The sequence below is a fragment of the Phaseolus vulgaris genome, chromosome 2 (genome assembly GCF_051622355.1).
Source record: "Phaseolus vulgaris cultivar YP4 chromosome 2, ASM5162235v1, whole genome shotgun sequence".
Classification (NCBI taxonomy): domain Eukaryota; kingdom Viridiplantae; phylum Streptophyta; class Magnoliopsida; order Fabales; family Fabaceae; genus Phaseolus; species Phaseolus vulgaris.
This window is the reverse complement of record NC_143499.1, coordinates 32,383,281-32,398,720: the sequence shown is the minus strand read 5'-3', so window position 1 is coordinate 32,398,720 and position 15,440 is coordinate 32,383,281. Positions and strand designations below refer to the sequence as shown.

The 15,440-nt window shown below is 33.9% G+C and overlaps 1 protein-coding gene across 2 annotated transcripts; it reads left to right on the top strand.

The window, feature by feature from the left end:
- The first annotated feature begins 3,700 nt into the window (after positions 1–3,700).
- Positions 3,701–7,243, top strand: LOC137811519 (uncharacterized). 2 transcript variants are annotated; one of them, XM_068613309.2, is made up of 3 exons: positions 3,701–4,469; positions 5,123–5,268; positions 5,393–7,243. In XM_068613309.2, exons 2-3 carry the CDS (start codon positions 5,124–5,126, stop codon positions 6,856–6,858), a joined length of 1,611 nt encoding a protein of 536 aa, XP_068469410.1. In that variant the 5' UTR covers positions 3,701–4,469; position 5,123; the 3' UTR covers positions 6,859–7,243. The 2 variants fall into 2 exon arrangements, with proteins under 2 accessions (XP_068469410.1, XP_068469411.1); XM_068613310.2 differs by lacking the exon at positions 3,701–4,469 and having other exon boundaries at positions 4,476–5,268.
- The last annotated feature ends 8,197 nt before the right edge of the window (positions 7,244–15,440 follow it).

The window sequence follows — 15,440 nt, the reverse complement described above, 5'->3', positions numbered from 1 at the left end:
TCTTCCATTCAAACAATTCACACAAGGACACCTCATTCTTACTCCGTTATGATTACTAACGTCACTATGTTGTGCAAACTGTATGAATTCTTCCACCCCTCTTTCGTATGCATCAGTTAAACGTGGTGTATTAATCCAACTCCGATCCATAGAGCTAATCAACTAAGAAAACTATTTAATTCATTATAAACCTAAATCAAAATTGTTGAAAGGTTACACACCCTCGGACTCAACATCAACAATATTATCTAATTCATTATGAAACTAAAGCAAAATTGTTGAAGGTCAGACACCCCCGAACATAGCATCAACGCGTTCAATACAAACAAATATTATATAATTCATTATAAAAACTAAATAAAAATTGCCGAAGGTCGAACACTCTCAGACCCATGATCAACGCGTCCAATGTATACAAATATTATCTAATTCACTATAAAAAAAAATCCAAATTGTCGAGGGTCGGACACCCTCAGACTCAGAATCAACATGTTGCATTCACAAATTAATTAAAAAATATAAAGACTATTAAACACTAATAAAAAAGTAAAGAATATTAAAATACTTTTAAAAAACTAAAAAAATATTAAAACACAAATAAAAAAGTAAAAACTATTAAAACAATAATAATAAAAATATAATATTAAAAAACTAATATGGTGGGAAAAATGGCACGGGTGAGCGAAGGCACGAGGACGGCTAGGCGAGGAGGACTAGTGGCAAAGATGTCCACCAGTGTGCAGAAGCAGCAGCGAAACGGAGCAGCTTGTGGCGGTGCGACGGAGGACCAGCGTGAGGCGACACAACGTTTTTCTTTGTGTGGTGTGGTTACGGAGAGAGGGAGGGAGGCGAGAGGCAGAGATGGAGGGAGGGGGAGAGTGAGGAAGACGAGTGCACCCTAAGGAGGGAGAGAGTGAGGAAGGAGGTGCACCCTATGGAGGGAGAGAGTAAGGTGGCGCACCCTAAGGAACACGCGGCGGGAGAGAAAGTGGTGGGGTGGGGTTGAAGGCGCTGACAGCGCGAAGTGGAGGTTGGGTTGGAGGTTGCAAGGCGATGCAGCGAAAGCGAGGAAGAAGAAGATGAAGTGGAGTGAGGAAGAAGACGGAATGAACATTGGAGAGTGAGAAGAAAGGGATCCCCGCGCACAATTGTGTAGTTTTTGTGTCCGTATATAACGACGGTTCGTCTGGGAACCGCCACAAATCACACAAGTTTGGATATATAACAATGGTTCAGACGGGAACCGTCGTTAAAAATTGCGAAAATGGCAAAAAATACAAAAATGTCATTGCCTCTTTTATTACGACAATTATTTTTGAACCGTCTGTATACGGGATCATAGATTCCATTTTTTTGTATTAGTGTAGTCACTCCTGACTCAACATTGATACAAGATTTAAGTGATCAATTGATCAATGGTTTTGTTCACTAGAGAGAGTAACATCTTTTGATGTATACAAGGTTTAAGAGTTCTCTCTACTAGTAGACGAGAATGAACACAAACAATGTTCTTACACAATTTTCGGGCATAGAAAAAATTTCAATAGAGTTTTGACACTTGAAAAGTGTGGCAAGCTTTCTTGTTTTCTTTTCATCGATACAAGTCTTCTTATATCTTTTAGAAAAGTAGCCATTGCATTCCTTTTTCTAATAGTTGAGTAACATTGAACTCTCTATTGTCTTTTTTCTTTTTCCATCATCGTTTGATAAGTTCTTATGTTGGGAAACATTAAATGCATGACATGGAACATTAAATTAGCTTATCTTCTTTATGCCATCTCTCTAATAGCTAGCAATGATGGCCCAAGATACTAGCGTTTGATGAACATAATACTACAACCTATGATCAGGAGGAATATGCATGCATATGTGGATGATATGATTATAACATCCAAGACAAAGGAGAGTCACCAATAGGACATGGAAGGGTTATTCACCATTATCAGTAAGTATAAACTCAAACTCCATCCAAAAAAATGTATTTTCAGAGTAAAGCCGAGGGGATTTTTTGGTTTCCTACTTATAAAACGAGGGATTGAGACAAATCCAAACAAATGTTTAACTATTACCAATACGAAGAGTTATACTAATGTGAAAAGGTACATCAACTAACAGAACAATTCTCACCTTGTCTCGTTTCCTTACCAAGGGTGGAGACAATGATTTTCTTACTTTTAGTGTTTCAGAAAAATGATTAATTTACATGGACGGAAGAGTGTGATGAGACTTTTCAAAATTAAAAGAACACTTGTCCAACCTTCCAGTTCACAACAAATTAGTAGCCGATAGACGACTCTAACTATATATAACAGTGACCAATCAAGCAATTAACTCGACAATACAAGACGTTGAAGGAAAACAAAGGCTGATTTATTTTTTCGGCAAGTGTTACAAGACACTAAAATTTGATATCAGAAGATAGAAAAAACAATAACAATAGTAGGAACAACTAGGCGACTACAACACTTTCTTGAGTTATACGGTTGTGGTTATGAGCCACCTCTTGATATTGTTGGTCGATTGATAAAATGGTTTGTTGAATTATCAAAGTCCTATGAAGCTAGGGGCCTACACAGGTTAGAAGTTTGCAGACTTTATAATACAACTCACCTCGCCCTCTAACGTGACCAAACATGTGGACTCGAAGTGGATCTTATCAGTAAATGGTGCAACTAATCTAAAAGGTAGTGGCAGAAGTATAGTTTTAAAAGGACCTATATGGGGAGTTACAAAACAACGTATACTGCTTGACCATGATAGAGGACTACCTTTCTAGATACGATTCTCAACTCTTACTTAAATGTCTGATCCCTCCACAAGCAGATCAGGTATTGGCAAAACTCAATGAAAGAATATGTTTGAAGAAAAAATTCTTTTGATATAAAAATATGATTGTCTAAATTAGTCATGACTTTTTTATGGAACACGTTTGGATTACTCGAATATATATTTTCCTTATTGCATGGGTTTTGATTTGATCATCTCATACTTGTTTTTATTCATTTTATTTTTTTCTTTATACGTATCCTTAGAAAGCATATAAAGCATATGATTATGAAAGAAGCGGTACCAACCTAAGTCAAATATAATTTCTTCACACTAATATAAGATGATATTTATTGTGGTATATAAATAATTTATCTCCACTATTTTTCTTTTTCTTTATTGTGGTATATACAATAAAGTAATATTTGTATGATTCAAAATATTAAAATTTAAAAATATAATTAAGGAAAAATGGAAATATAAATTTGGGTATCTCATTACAGATTATAACAAGCGTGTGTGTATATATATTTGTTGTGAAACTAAATAAGATTAAAAAGTTTAACGAAGTTATTATTTTTGTGGTTATTGTTCAATTCTTTTCCAAGACCATTCTTATTTTATAGAATGAAGTTATTTTTTTTTTGTAAATAAATAGAGATAAAAAATAAATAAATAATTGGATAGATAAAAAAAGAGGATTATATGAAGAATATAATATATACTTTTGTGTAAAGAAAACCGTCCCCGAGTTTAAAACAAATCCCCCTCCACTTCAATTACCTTATTTATCCCTTGAGTATATAAATAATTCTCTCCAATTAATTAAGTTTAAAAAAAATCTAAAATCAATTTTTAAAAACAATTTCCTGTTTGACGTTTTGATTTTTTTCCTTTTCTTAGAAAGGAAAAGGGGTGTAATTAGAGTTTAAATATAGGGCAGGTTTTGTGGCTCGGAGGCCCAACCCAAGAGAGTATTTCAACCCGACATTCATATCCGACCATGTCGTAATGAAAAGCACGAACCGTACCTCGCTCTTCATCGCCGTCTTCCTTCGATCTTCTCCCTTTCGATCTTCCATCTCCTTTTAATTATTGCTTCTAATTCTTCAATCGAGTCCCTAATTCGTTTAATTCCCGATATCTTCTTCCGTTTGATTCCAAAATTGTCACCCTTTTCTCAATCCCTGTCGTTTTCTAGGTTAGGGTTTCGATTAGGTTTTTCAAGGCCACACGATCGCTGTATTTCCTTGTGTATTACCCAAAATTCCTGGTCTTGGTTCTTACTCGCTTGATATTTCCTCCCAATTCCTGATAATTCCTGGATTTATTCACGTGTCTAGGGTTTCGAACCGGTCAATTTTTAGGGTTTTCTGATACTTCAATTTCTGGTGGGTTTTTCTGTAAATTACCTGAGGGGTTTGATTGCTTCTCATACCCGACGAAACTGTAGTGGTCGTATTGTTTCCAATTTAATAATTTTCGAAGCGAGTGAAGAATCTAGGGTTAGGTTTTAAATACAATTTGTTGCTATTGTAATTGGTGAAATTCAATTGGGGGTTACGCCTCTTGGCATTAAGTGACTGCGTTTTCTGTGTAATTCTGCATCCAATTAGGCTTTTGTTTTCGTTTGACCCTAAACTGTTCTCCCAAGTGCTGTGTTGTCCAGTGGTCTTGAGTTTGAATTTGAAAGAATAAACAAGGTTAGAATGATTTGTCATTCTCGTTTTATTGCCGTTATGTGTTTTTTTAGGCTTAAAACGCTATTGTTTTCATTTAATTTGTGCATAAGTTTCCTTTTGATATGCTGCTGTGCCTTTAATGTGTAAATTTCACTATAATGCACAATGCACATGATACTTTGTCCTGTTAATGTGATATAATTATTTACAGAAGTTTAAATAAACATAATGCTGATTTTAAAAAGCTATGATAGGTGGTTTTCATCATATATATATATATATTATTTTAGTAAGTACTTCAAAGTTATTTTTACAAGTTATGCATTGTAAATTAAAAAAGAGAGATATGTATTGAGCTTGGTACATCTATCTGCATGTAACACTACCGGAAATTCTAGCTCCATCATAATGCAATTAGCTTTAGTTATTCCTTTCAAAATAGAAACAGTTCTCTCACTCCATCTTTTATGGTGAACATATTTGTAGATGGTTAATGTTCAGAAATCTTATGTTAACAATTGTGATGTATTTTTCTTTCTATCACAACATGTATACTGTGAGCACAAATACAAAAATTTCCCTCTGAATACAATGTCATTTGTGCATCAAATGCCTTTATTTATTTGGTAAATTTGTTTTAATACGAACCCTTAATTACTTCATGACATAATCAGAATGGGGTATAAGAGGTGTCTTGAGGCTAATGAACTTGAGGATCTCTCTTTGAACAAGGCAAAACGTTTTGAAAGCAACAATGAACTGGTTTCGTTAGATGATTTTGTTACACCCAATAAGTCCTTTGCAAAGACTGTTATTACAGGTAAATGCTTTTGTTTTAATTTCTTTTCATATTTGTTAAACATTCTTTAAGGTGGTAATTTTCCTGATTGAAAACTGTCTGGCAGTTGATGTGTTATAAAGAATATTCTTCATTTGGTACATAGGTGGTGAAAATGACTTTTACAATATTCAATGGTATGATCCACATGAAATAAATGCTGCTAAGGGATCTCCGTATGCTGGTGACAAGAATGTTCAAACCAGCGGCCATTTCAGCAGTTGTTCTGGTGAGGATGATACTGGTTCTGGGGCTACTTCATTATCATCTGCTTCGTCAGATTGTTTTGAATTTGATACTCACCAGAAAGCATTTGTTCCTTTGGATGATGACTATTTGGCGTTTGATTGCTCACCTAGAAAATCAGTTCCCATTGGTCCAAATCACCAAGCTACCCTCCCTGTTTGGAGGGGAAAAGTGAATAAGATGTCAGAATTAAGCAAATATAATCACGACAGTCCCCCCTCTGGCTTACTATCAGCTCATACTGTTGATGAAGATGAAGAGAGACTCATTGGGACTTCTTTGCTCTCAATGCATGAATCTAGCTCTTATTCTTCACTTAATGAGTGTGGACAAGGCAGGAAAGAGTGTAACTGCATGGATCGTGGCTCCATTAGATGTGTTAGACAGCATGTCAGGGAAGCACGTGAAAAATTGATGAAGACTCTTGGGAAGGAGAAGTTTGTGAACTTGGGATTTTGTGACATGGGAGAGCATGTTGCACAGCAATGGACTGAAGAAGAAGAAGACATGTTTCATGAGGTTGTTTACTCCAATCCTGCGTCATTGGGTAGAAACTTTTGGAAACATTTGTCAGTCACTTTTTGTTCTCGAACCAGCAGGGAAATAGTCAGCTACTATTTTAATGTTTTTATGCTGCAGAGGAGGGCCTCTCAGAACAGGTCCAGGTTTTTGGATATTGATAGTGACGATGATGAATGTAATACAAGAAACCCTGGAATTTTTGGTTTTGAAAATTCAGATGATTCTGCCATTGAATCTCTTGGTGATGGTGATGTCCACGTAGAAAACCAAGATAATTATTCTGAAGAAGATGATGATAACAGTGAATATGGAACTGACGATAATGTTCTTGGTGTAACTGGATGTGATATGGGAAACACAACTGAGATAGAGAGTGAGATTGATCAAAGTTCATTAAATTGCAAGGTGAACTCACAGGTTGAGGCTTGGAGTAATCCTGATGAGCATGTCGATGGGTGTGCCAGGATTCTTAATTACGATATTGCTGTCCAGGATGATTCCTGTATGTCCTTTGAGTGTGATGCCAATATGGTGTCTTGCCATTCTCATGGTTTTGGCGATTCTAGTTCTGCTTTGGAAGCTAGGGGATTTAAATGTGATCAGAGTCCGCGTATGCAAGGAAAACTTGATTTGTCCAGCAATGTGATGGAGCATGATTATTTGTTGGATCCCTGTGTTGCTAAAGACTGGTATCAAGGGTACACAACATGTCCGACTCCAAGTACAGATTTAGACTTCTTAACCACGTCCAATTTGATTGAAGAGTTTTTTGGCACCTTAGATAAAAAGGCTGTCAGTGACTGAGGAATTAGCTCTTGGTAGTTTTTATGGTACCCGCATGACAGGTTCAGGAAGTTGCAGTTACGGACGTGTTATTTGAGAGTACCAGGAGGAGCTACTAATAGTGGTGGAGGTTTGGTGTAAAATACAGTATCCAAGGTTGAAAACCTTGAATTCTTTATTTCTTTCTTTTATTATTTTCTTTAATGCCAGAGAGGAGAGGGTAAGGGTAGAGGTACATTTTGTCTTAATTTGTACATACTGTGTTGTCCTCACCGCTTCAAAAAAGAAAAAGAAAAAAGAGTAGGGTTCTCCCCGGTTCTATTGTTCTTCATGTTACCACCCCCAATTTGTATGATATATTGTAAAAAGCCACTTTGAATTTGAATATTATCTCGTATTCTAGTAAGTTTTGCCGTGTGCATTAATGAATAAAATTATTTATTATTGAGTTTGTACAACTAATATTTTTGTGTATCATTTCCTCTAAATAAATGACTTATTTATTTTTACTTAATTATAGTAAAGACTGACTTATTTTCAAATGTATTAATTATCAATTCTTTTATTCGTTTTCGATTTATTAATATGTTAATTATTAATTCTTTTATATATTCTTAATTTATTGTGAAATCTATTTTTGTTCTCTAGTATTTTTTATCTATTATCTATTATCAATGCTTAAATCATTTAATTTTATAGACATTTTTCTGAATAAAATTAAAAATTGTAATATTAATAATTACAATCAATTTATTTATTTTTATTGATCTTTATAAATTATATGTATGAAAATAGTACATTTAATGGATGGATGACAATTTGTTACAATTCAAAAGAGTTTTAATAAAGTGCTTAAAATAGTGTGAACACTACAACAAACTACAAAGCAATAAAACCTACAAATAGATAATAAAGAAGATGAAAATCTCAAATACACAACTATGGTAAAAAGTGAATATCTTCCCACTCAAACCTTGTATCAAAGATCCAATCGTTTCAAATGAAGAACTAGATGTTCCAAATTAGTTGTTAAATTTTTAGTCGGACAAATTTGCAATAATATGTTTTACAGTTGCAGTTTGACAAATTTATTTTCTCCCAAAAAATGTTGGTGTTTTGAATGACTTCAGACATTTTTCTTATTCACTTGTTAACTTCAAACCCTTTTTTCACTTAGTTAAGTGAGACATCAAGTGAGTTTTTTAATTTAAGCATTTTCTCCATATAGGAAGAGAGCCTAATACCTAACATATATTTCCCTCACAACTATGTTGAGATAATCGCCAAATTGATGATCTCACAAAAAAATTCAAACTTTCCTCTTGATAATGCTTTAATCATCATATTAGCACCGTTATATTAGTATGAATTTTAATCAATTCCAACAGTTTAAAATCTATAGCATCACGTATCCAATGATACCATACATTAATAGTTAGATCTTGAATGAAAAATTGGATTCTTAACAAAATGGATGACACTTTGACTATCCACAAACATGGGATAGTTGTCCTGCTCAAAACCAAGTTGATGCAAGAATATCTTTAACCTTAACAACTCCTTGCATGCTTTAGTAATGGTAATGAACTTCGCCTTTGTAGTAGAAAATGTTACACACCCTTGTAGCTTTGATTGCCAAGTTACAACTCTCCCTATAAATTTAATCAAATAGCTTGATCTGGAAAATTTGGAATCAATATCTCTAGCCAACCATTGTAGGCTTATCACCTCCAAAACAAAGCTTCATATCAATAATACCATGAAGATACTTCAAAATCCATTTCACAACATTCTAATGTTCTCTACTTGGATTTGACAAAAATCTATTGACTATACCAAAAACTTGTTCAATATTTGGTCTAGTATAAATGATTGCATACATCAAACTACCCACTGTAGATGCTAAGGAACTCTCTCCATGTTAGACTTCTTAGGTTCATTTGAAGGACTTTGTTTTTCACTTACTTTAAAATGAGTTTCAAAAGAAGTGTTCCCACACTTAGCATTTTCCATCTAGAATCTCTGCAAGACCTTATTTAGACAAAGGTCCTCTAACAATCAAAACTTCTTTTTCTCTTTATTATAAATGATTCTTATTACAAGAATATATTTAGAAGCTTCCATACCTTTCATGAAAAATGACTCGCCTAGCTGCTTCTTCAACCTGTCAATCTTGGAAACATCTATCCCAATAATATGCATGTCATCAACATATAATAACATGATAATAAAGTTATCATCATAAATCATTTTAACGTAGACAAAATGATCAAAAGTAGTTTTCTTGTAGACTTTCTCATACATAAAAGACTTAAACTTATTAAACCATTGTCGTAGAGCCTACTTCCAACCATATATTTTTCCTACCCTACATATAATCTTCATTGCCTTTAACTTGAAAGCCACTAGGTTACTTCATATAAATTTCTTCCTCCAAATCACGATGAAGGAAAATAATTTTTACATCCATTAGTTCTACCTCCAAATAAGGAGTAGCAACTAAACTCAAAATTGCTCTAATGGATGACAACTTCACCATAGACAAGAAAAATCTCATTGAAGCTAACACCCTTCTTTTGTTTGAAACCTTTTACCATTAGTCTAGCTTTATATCTTGGAGACACAAAATTACTCTCATGCTTCACCCTGAATATCCATATGTTTCCTAAGGCCCTCTTGTTCTTAGACAATTTCACTAAGTCATAAGTGTGATTTCATGCAAGAATTTCATCACATCTTACATTGCATTTAGATACTGTTGTTTTTCTTCACTCTCTAAAACCTCCTCAAAACACTTAAGTTCTTAGAAGGCACTATTGCAAAAAAAGACTTTCTATGATGGTTCTATAGAAATTTTTATGACGATTCTAATGACAATATAGATTCAGACAATATAAAAACTACGCTTTTTGTGTTGGTTGAAAAACTGACATAGTAACTTGACTTACTATGACTGTTGTTTATAAACCATCATAAAATGTGAAAAATACTTGTCATAATATGTTTTGACAAAAATTTCTATGACTGATATTTCTACAACCGTTATAGAAAGTACAACATACTATGATGGTTCTCATCAAAACCGTCATAGTAAATAAGGCTTTTTATGTCATCCATTACAATAATCATCATAGTAAGTTTGCTTTTTTTTAGAAAAAATGATTGCTTTATCAATTTTCTTGTAACAATCATCTACATATCTATGTTATCCAAATAATTGCATACAATTTTTAGACAAACTCATTCATTAGTCAATTTCTCCCCTTTCATTAATAATAATGACTTGCATATCAATGTTATCCAGACAATTGCATATCATTGATCAATTTTCTTCCATTCACTAATAACAATCACCTACATATCAATGTTATTTAGACAATTGCATACAATTTATAGAAAAACCCATTCATTGATCACATTTTCCCAATTCATTAATAACAATCATCTACATATCAATGTTCTCCAGACACACCCATTCATCGATCAATTTTCTTCCATCCATTAATAACAATCACCTACATATCAACGTTATCTAGACAATTGCGTATAATTTACAAACAAACTCATTTATAAATGTCAAGAACTCATATTAGAACAAAAAAACTTCAAAAATGTATGTATAATAATTTAAAACTAATGATTGATATTTTATTTAGAAATTAAAATTAAATTGAAACAAAAATAAACATGAATTAAACCGTAAAAAAATAAATTGTAAAAAAAATACTATTATTTAATTAATCAGTGTATTTATCCAACCTGAACTAAAATTGCGATGAATTGCTTAAAAAACACAACAAACCCAACTATATCTTAGCTATTTTACATTAAATCAAGTAAAAAATTAAACCAAACTCAATTTGAGTCCATGATTATAGTATTTGTGTAAGACTATAATTGATGGTGAAATCAATATTTCAGATTTATAATACACTAAAACTTCAAAATCTCACTACTTATCAATAATTTGATGAAAAACTAATTAAACATCAAAGTTTATGTGATTGCATGATAAACATTCTCTTATCTTCCTCAAACTCATCCTATGAATCAAACAAAAAAATACGGAAAAGTCAAGGCCTCTTCTAGAGTTTCTTCAGGTTGGACCACAAAGTTTCTTCAAACTTGATTAATAAATTCAAATCAGTTTTTGTTTCTTAGAAATTGTAAGAACATAAATGATTCTAATTAGGGAAAATAAGGAATTGAGGATGGGTTTCTAGTAATTCGATAAATGATGAAGGAGTGGCATGCATTGAAGAAGCACTTACTGAAAAGAAACTTGTCTAGGCTTTCATGAGCAACATACTCGTAAATAAGTAGTTTTTCATTGCCATGGACACAATAGTCCACCAAATTCACCATATTGCATTATTGCACACGAGCCAACAACTTAGCCTTGTTCACGAACTCTTTCTTCCCTTGATTTGAAGTGTGTGATAACTTCTTCACAATTATCTCTCTACCATCATTCAACTTTCCCTACAAACAAACCCAAAACCTAGATTCTAGTAATCACAAAATGCTTATAAGTTTCTTATTTTAACCTGTAAAATATAATATATGAGCATTTTTTTTGATGATTTTTCATAGAAAAGGGAAAAACCAAATACTAGAAGAGCATCAAATCATTGAATCCAACCATTAATTTGGAAGAGAGAATTATGTTTGGATTAAATTTCAGAAAAAACATGTACTTAAACCAATTAAAAGCATTCTTCCATTAATACAAACATTATTTTTTCTACACTTAAGTAGCAATGAATCAAATGACTTTTTCGTACTCTAGTTTAAATTTTGTGAGTATAACATTAAAGTGGTTATACTATTACTACATCTAAATTCCCTTGTTTACTTGAAGGTAGAGAACGCAAATGAACATGAAAATGCAGTTAATTTTTTTTACACTTTAGAGCAACCTAACTTGAAATACCAATTCAACACGTTTGTTTTTTCTCTTCATATTTATAAAGCCAAAAATACAAATATCCAAGTACAATTTTTCAAAACTCAGCAAAAAACTTTCTAATGGAGCTCATCAGTTTAACCACTATTATGAGAATCACATAATCGTGATTCCTAAAATCCATTAATACCATAATCCTAGCCTTTTCCACGGGTTCAGAAAGACAAAAATAGAAGTAATACGACTCTAGGAAATAACAACTCAATTCAAGTCCAAGACCAAAGTGTGAGTAACAACAAAGAACACTAAATGACTAAGCTCAGAACTCAAAATTTTCAATACACAAGCATAACACCTTCTCAGTTTCAAAAAATTGCGAAAGCATTCGTAACACAAGCCAAACACACCAAACCTAAAACTAATTTATGTCATATTTACATAAATTTGTCAGTACGTACGTATAGGAGAACACAATACAAAACTAAAAAAAAATTAAGATACTTTGAGAACAATTGTTGCAGCAACTATAATACCAAAAAAGAATCCATAGCCTATCTTCCAATAACATAGTGACGATTGTTTCCAATTACTCACCGCACGAAGTTGTAAGGAGTTCCACGAAGGACACTATACAAAGGAGAAGAAGTTGCCAAATTCATAAACTTTCCAAATTCATCTTCACCATATTCAATATAGATGCATTGTTTTGTCTTCACATCCAACTCGGATCTTTCACCCATTGGAATATGAAAAAATTCCTTACAATCGCAGACACACAAATTGTCATAACTTACATTCTCGTCAAACCAAAATTTGTCTAAAAAATCATTGTCAAGAATAATAGTAGGAGTGAGATTAATAACATGCACTGCTACCTATAATGCTCACTTAAAAAATGTTTGGGTAATTTGGCATCTGAGAGCATACATCTAACCCTCTTAAGTAATGTCCTATTCATCCTTTCTACCAAACCATTTAGATGGGGAGTTTTGGGAAGAGTCTCATGTGCAATACCATGTTGCTTGCAATAAACATCAAATGGTCCACAATATTAACCACCATTGGCAGTACAAATGCGTTTAAACTTCTTGCCTGTCTGTCTTTCAACCAAGGCATGGAATTGTTTGAACTTGTTTAACACATGGTCTTTTATTTACAAAACATATAACCCTAGTTTCCTATAACAATGATCAATAAAGGTAACAAAGTAAAGTGCACCACTAAAGGATTTTACCTTCAATGGACCATAAACATCATAATGTACCAATTGTAACAACTATAACTTCTTTGAGGGAGGATGCTTCTTGAAGGATACTTTAGTTTTCTTGCAAGTCATGCAATGAGAAAATTTCTCAAGTTTTACACTTTTTAGTCCTTGAAGAACATCCTTTTTAACTAAGAAATTAAACCCTTTTTCATTAATATGACTGAGCCTTCGGTGCCACAAATATATCCCCACATCCACGACATTCACACTATCTTTAAAAACCAAAACTTTTGTCCTATACAATTTAGATGATTTCTCTTCTCTAGTAATAGCCAAGTTACCTTTGGTGAGCTTTCACTTTCCAAAACAAAGTGGTGAGTCATAACCATCATCATTAAACATTTGCACCTAGATCAAATTAAAATAGACATTAGAAGCATGTTTGACTTCTCTAAGCAACAATTGCATTCCTATGTTGGCTTGTAGGAAGACATCACCAACACCAATTACCTTAGACACACCATCATTACCCATCTTCAAGACAACAAAATCACCAGACGTGTAAGATGTGAAGAACTCCTTCCTTGGTGTAACATTCAGTGTAGCATCATTATCAATAATCCACATGCTCTCATCTAATACAAGATTAAAGACTCATGGTCACGAGAATAACAAGATCACCAGAAGTTGCAGTAACAATACGATCATCACCATCATGATCCTTCCTTTTTTGCATACCCTTCTTGCCTTTGTTCTCCCTATTCCACAAAAAAAAAAATAATACTTTTGTTTGTGTCATGTTTTATGGAAATAATAACACTCCACATTTTTGTATCTGAACTTGGACTTACTCTTAAACTTCTCTCTACCACCTTTTGGTTCCTTTTTTTAATTTATCCCTCTATTTTCAGTGAAAAAAACCTTAGACTCAGATGAAAAACCCTGTGCCTACCTTCTCATCTTTTCATTAAGAGCACCACTTTTTGCTGCTTGCAAAAAACAACACCATTAGGGGCCAAGTTTGTAATAGAAATCTAAAATGCATCCAAAGACTCAGGTAAAATATTCAGTAGACATAGTCCCAAAACTTTATCATCAAATTTAATACCCATTCCCGATAACTAATCTAAGGCCCTTGAAATTCAGTCAAGTGGTATGAAATGGAAGAACACTCCATGTATCTCAAAGTCATCAAAAAATTTAACAAATACAATTTATTATCCCCCGATTTAGAAACATCCAAGGACTCAATCTTCTCCCACAAAGTTCTAACATGTGTCTCATTAATTAGTAATGTGATTATAAACATTGTCTCCCATGAATTACCGAATAAAACCACACACATGTTAGTGTTCAAAGTCTCAGTCTTCTTTATACATTAAATTCAACTTCTGAGTAGCAAAGACAAAAATATGCATTTCCTTCACAAATAACAAGTATTTCATCTTGCCCTTCCACCGCTGCATGTCCCAAACTTCGACACAAAAGACACCCTATAGCCTGACTTACAACACCGAGGCCATGATTCCGATTGAGGTAGGGGAGCCACCCCTTAGAAGGCAAATCTTCTATTTGTCCATCAATCAGGAGAGTCTATCGATTGGACTTGACCTCATAAATGAGTTCCGAGATAGAAGCAGGATCCACGAAATTGCATGCATGCTCCGCGCAGTTAGGCGGTACAACGCGAAAGTTCAGCCGAAAAGCTTTTAGAAGGGAGATCTTGTGCGACGAATGCAAAGTGAGGCAAGTAAGACATATGCCAAGTTCTCATCCAACTGCGAAGGCCCTTTCTAGATTCGAGATGTTGCAGCTGCGGGGACATACCACCAAGAGTGGTTATCGAGCAAGATTGTATTGAGGAAATAGAATGTCACGCACCTCAAATTTTATTACAGTTAAAATCAATAAAATTATGCACGCTTTTCTCACCCGACCGTTTTTTTCCTAAGGAGGATTTTCAATCGGGAAGGTTTTAATGAGGCATTTATTTTCAAATATGTGTATTTAAACATACAAGTTAAATTTATATACTCTTTCACAACACTCAGTTCAACTAAGGATCCATACCTTAATCAGTATTCCCTCTCGATACCTAAAGACTCAGTTTGGCCAAGGACGCATACCTTAATCGGTATTCCCTCCCGATACCTAAAGACTCGGTTTGGCTAAGGATACATACCTTAACCGGTATTCCCTCCCGATACCTAAAGACTCGATTCGACCAAGGACGCATACCTTAATCGGTATTCCCTCCCGATACCTAAAGACTCGATTCGGCTAAGGATATATACCTTAACTGATATTCCCTCCCGATACCTAAAAACTCGATTCGGCCAAGGACGCATACCTTAATCAGTATTCCTTCCCGATACCTACAGACTCGGTTTGGCCAAGGACGCATACCTTAATCGGTATTCCCTCCCGACATGTAAAAGACTCGATTCGATCAAGGATGCTTACCCTAATCAGTCATACCTCTTGAGATTC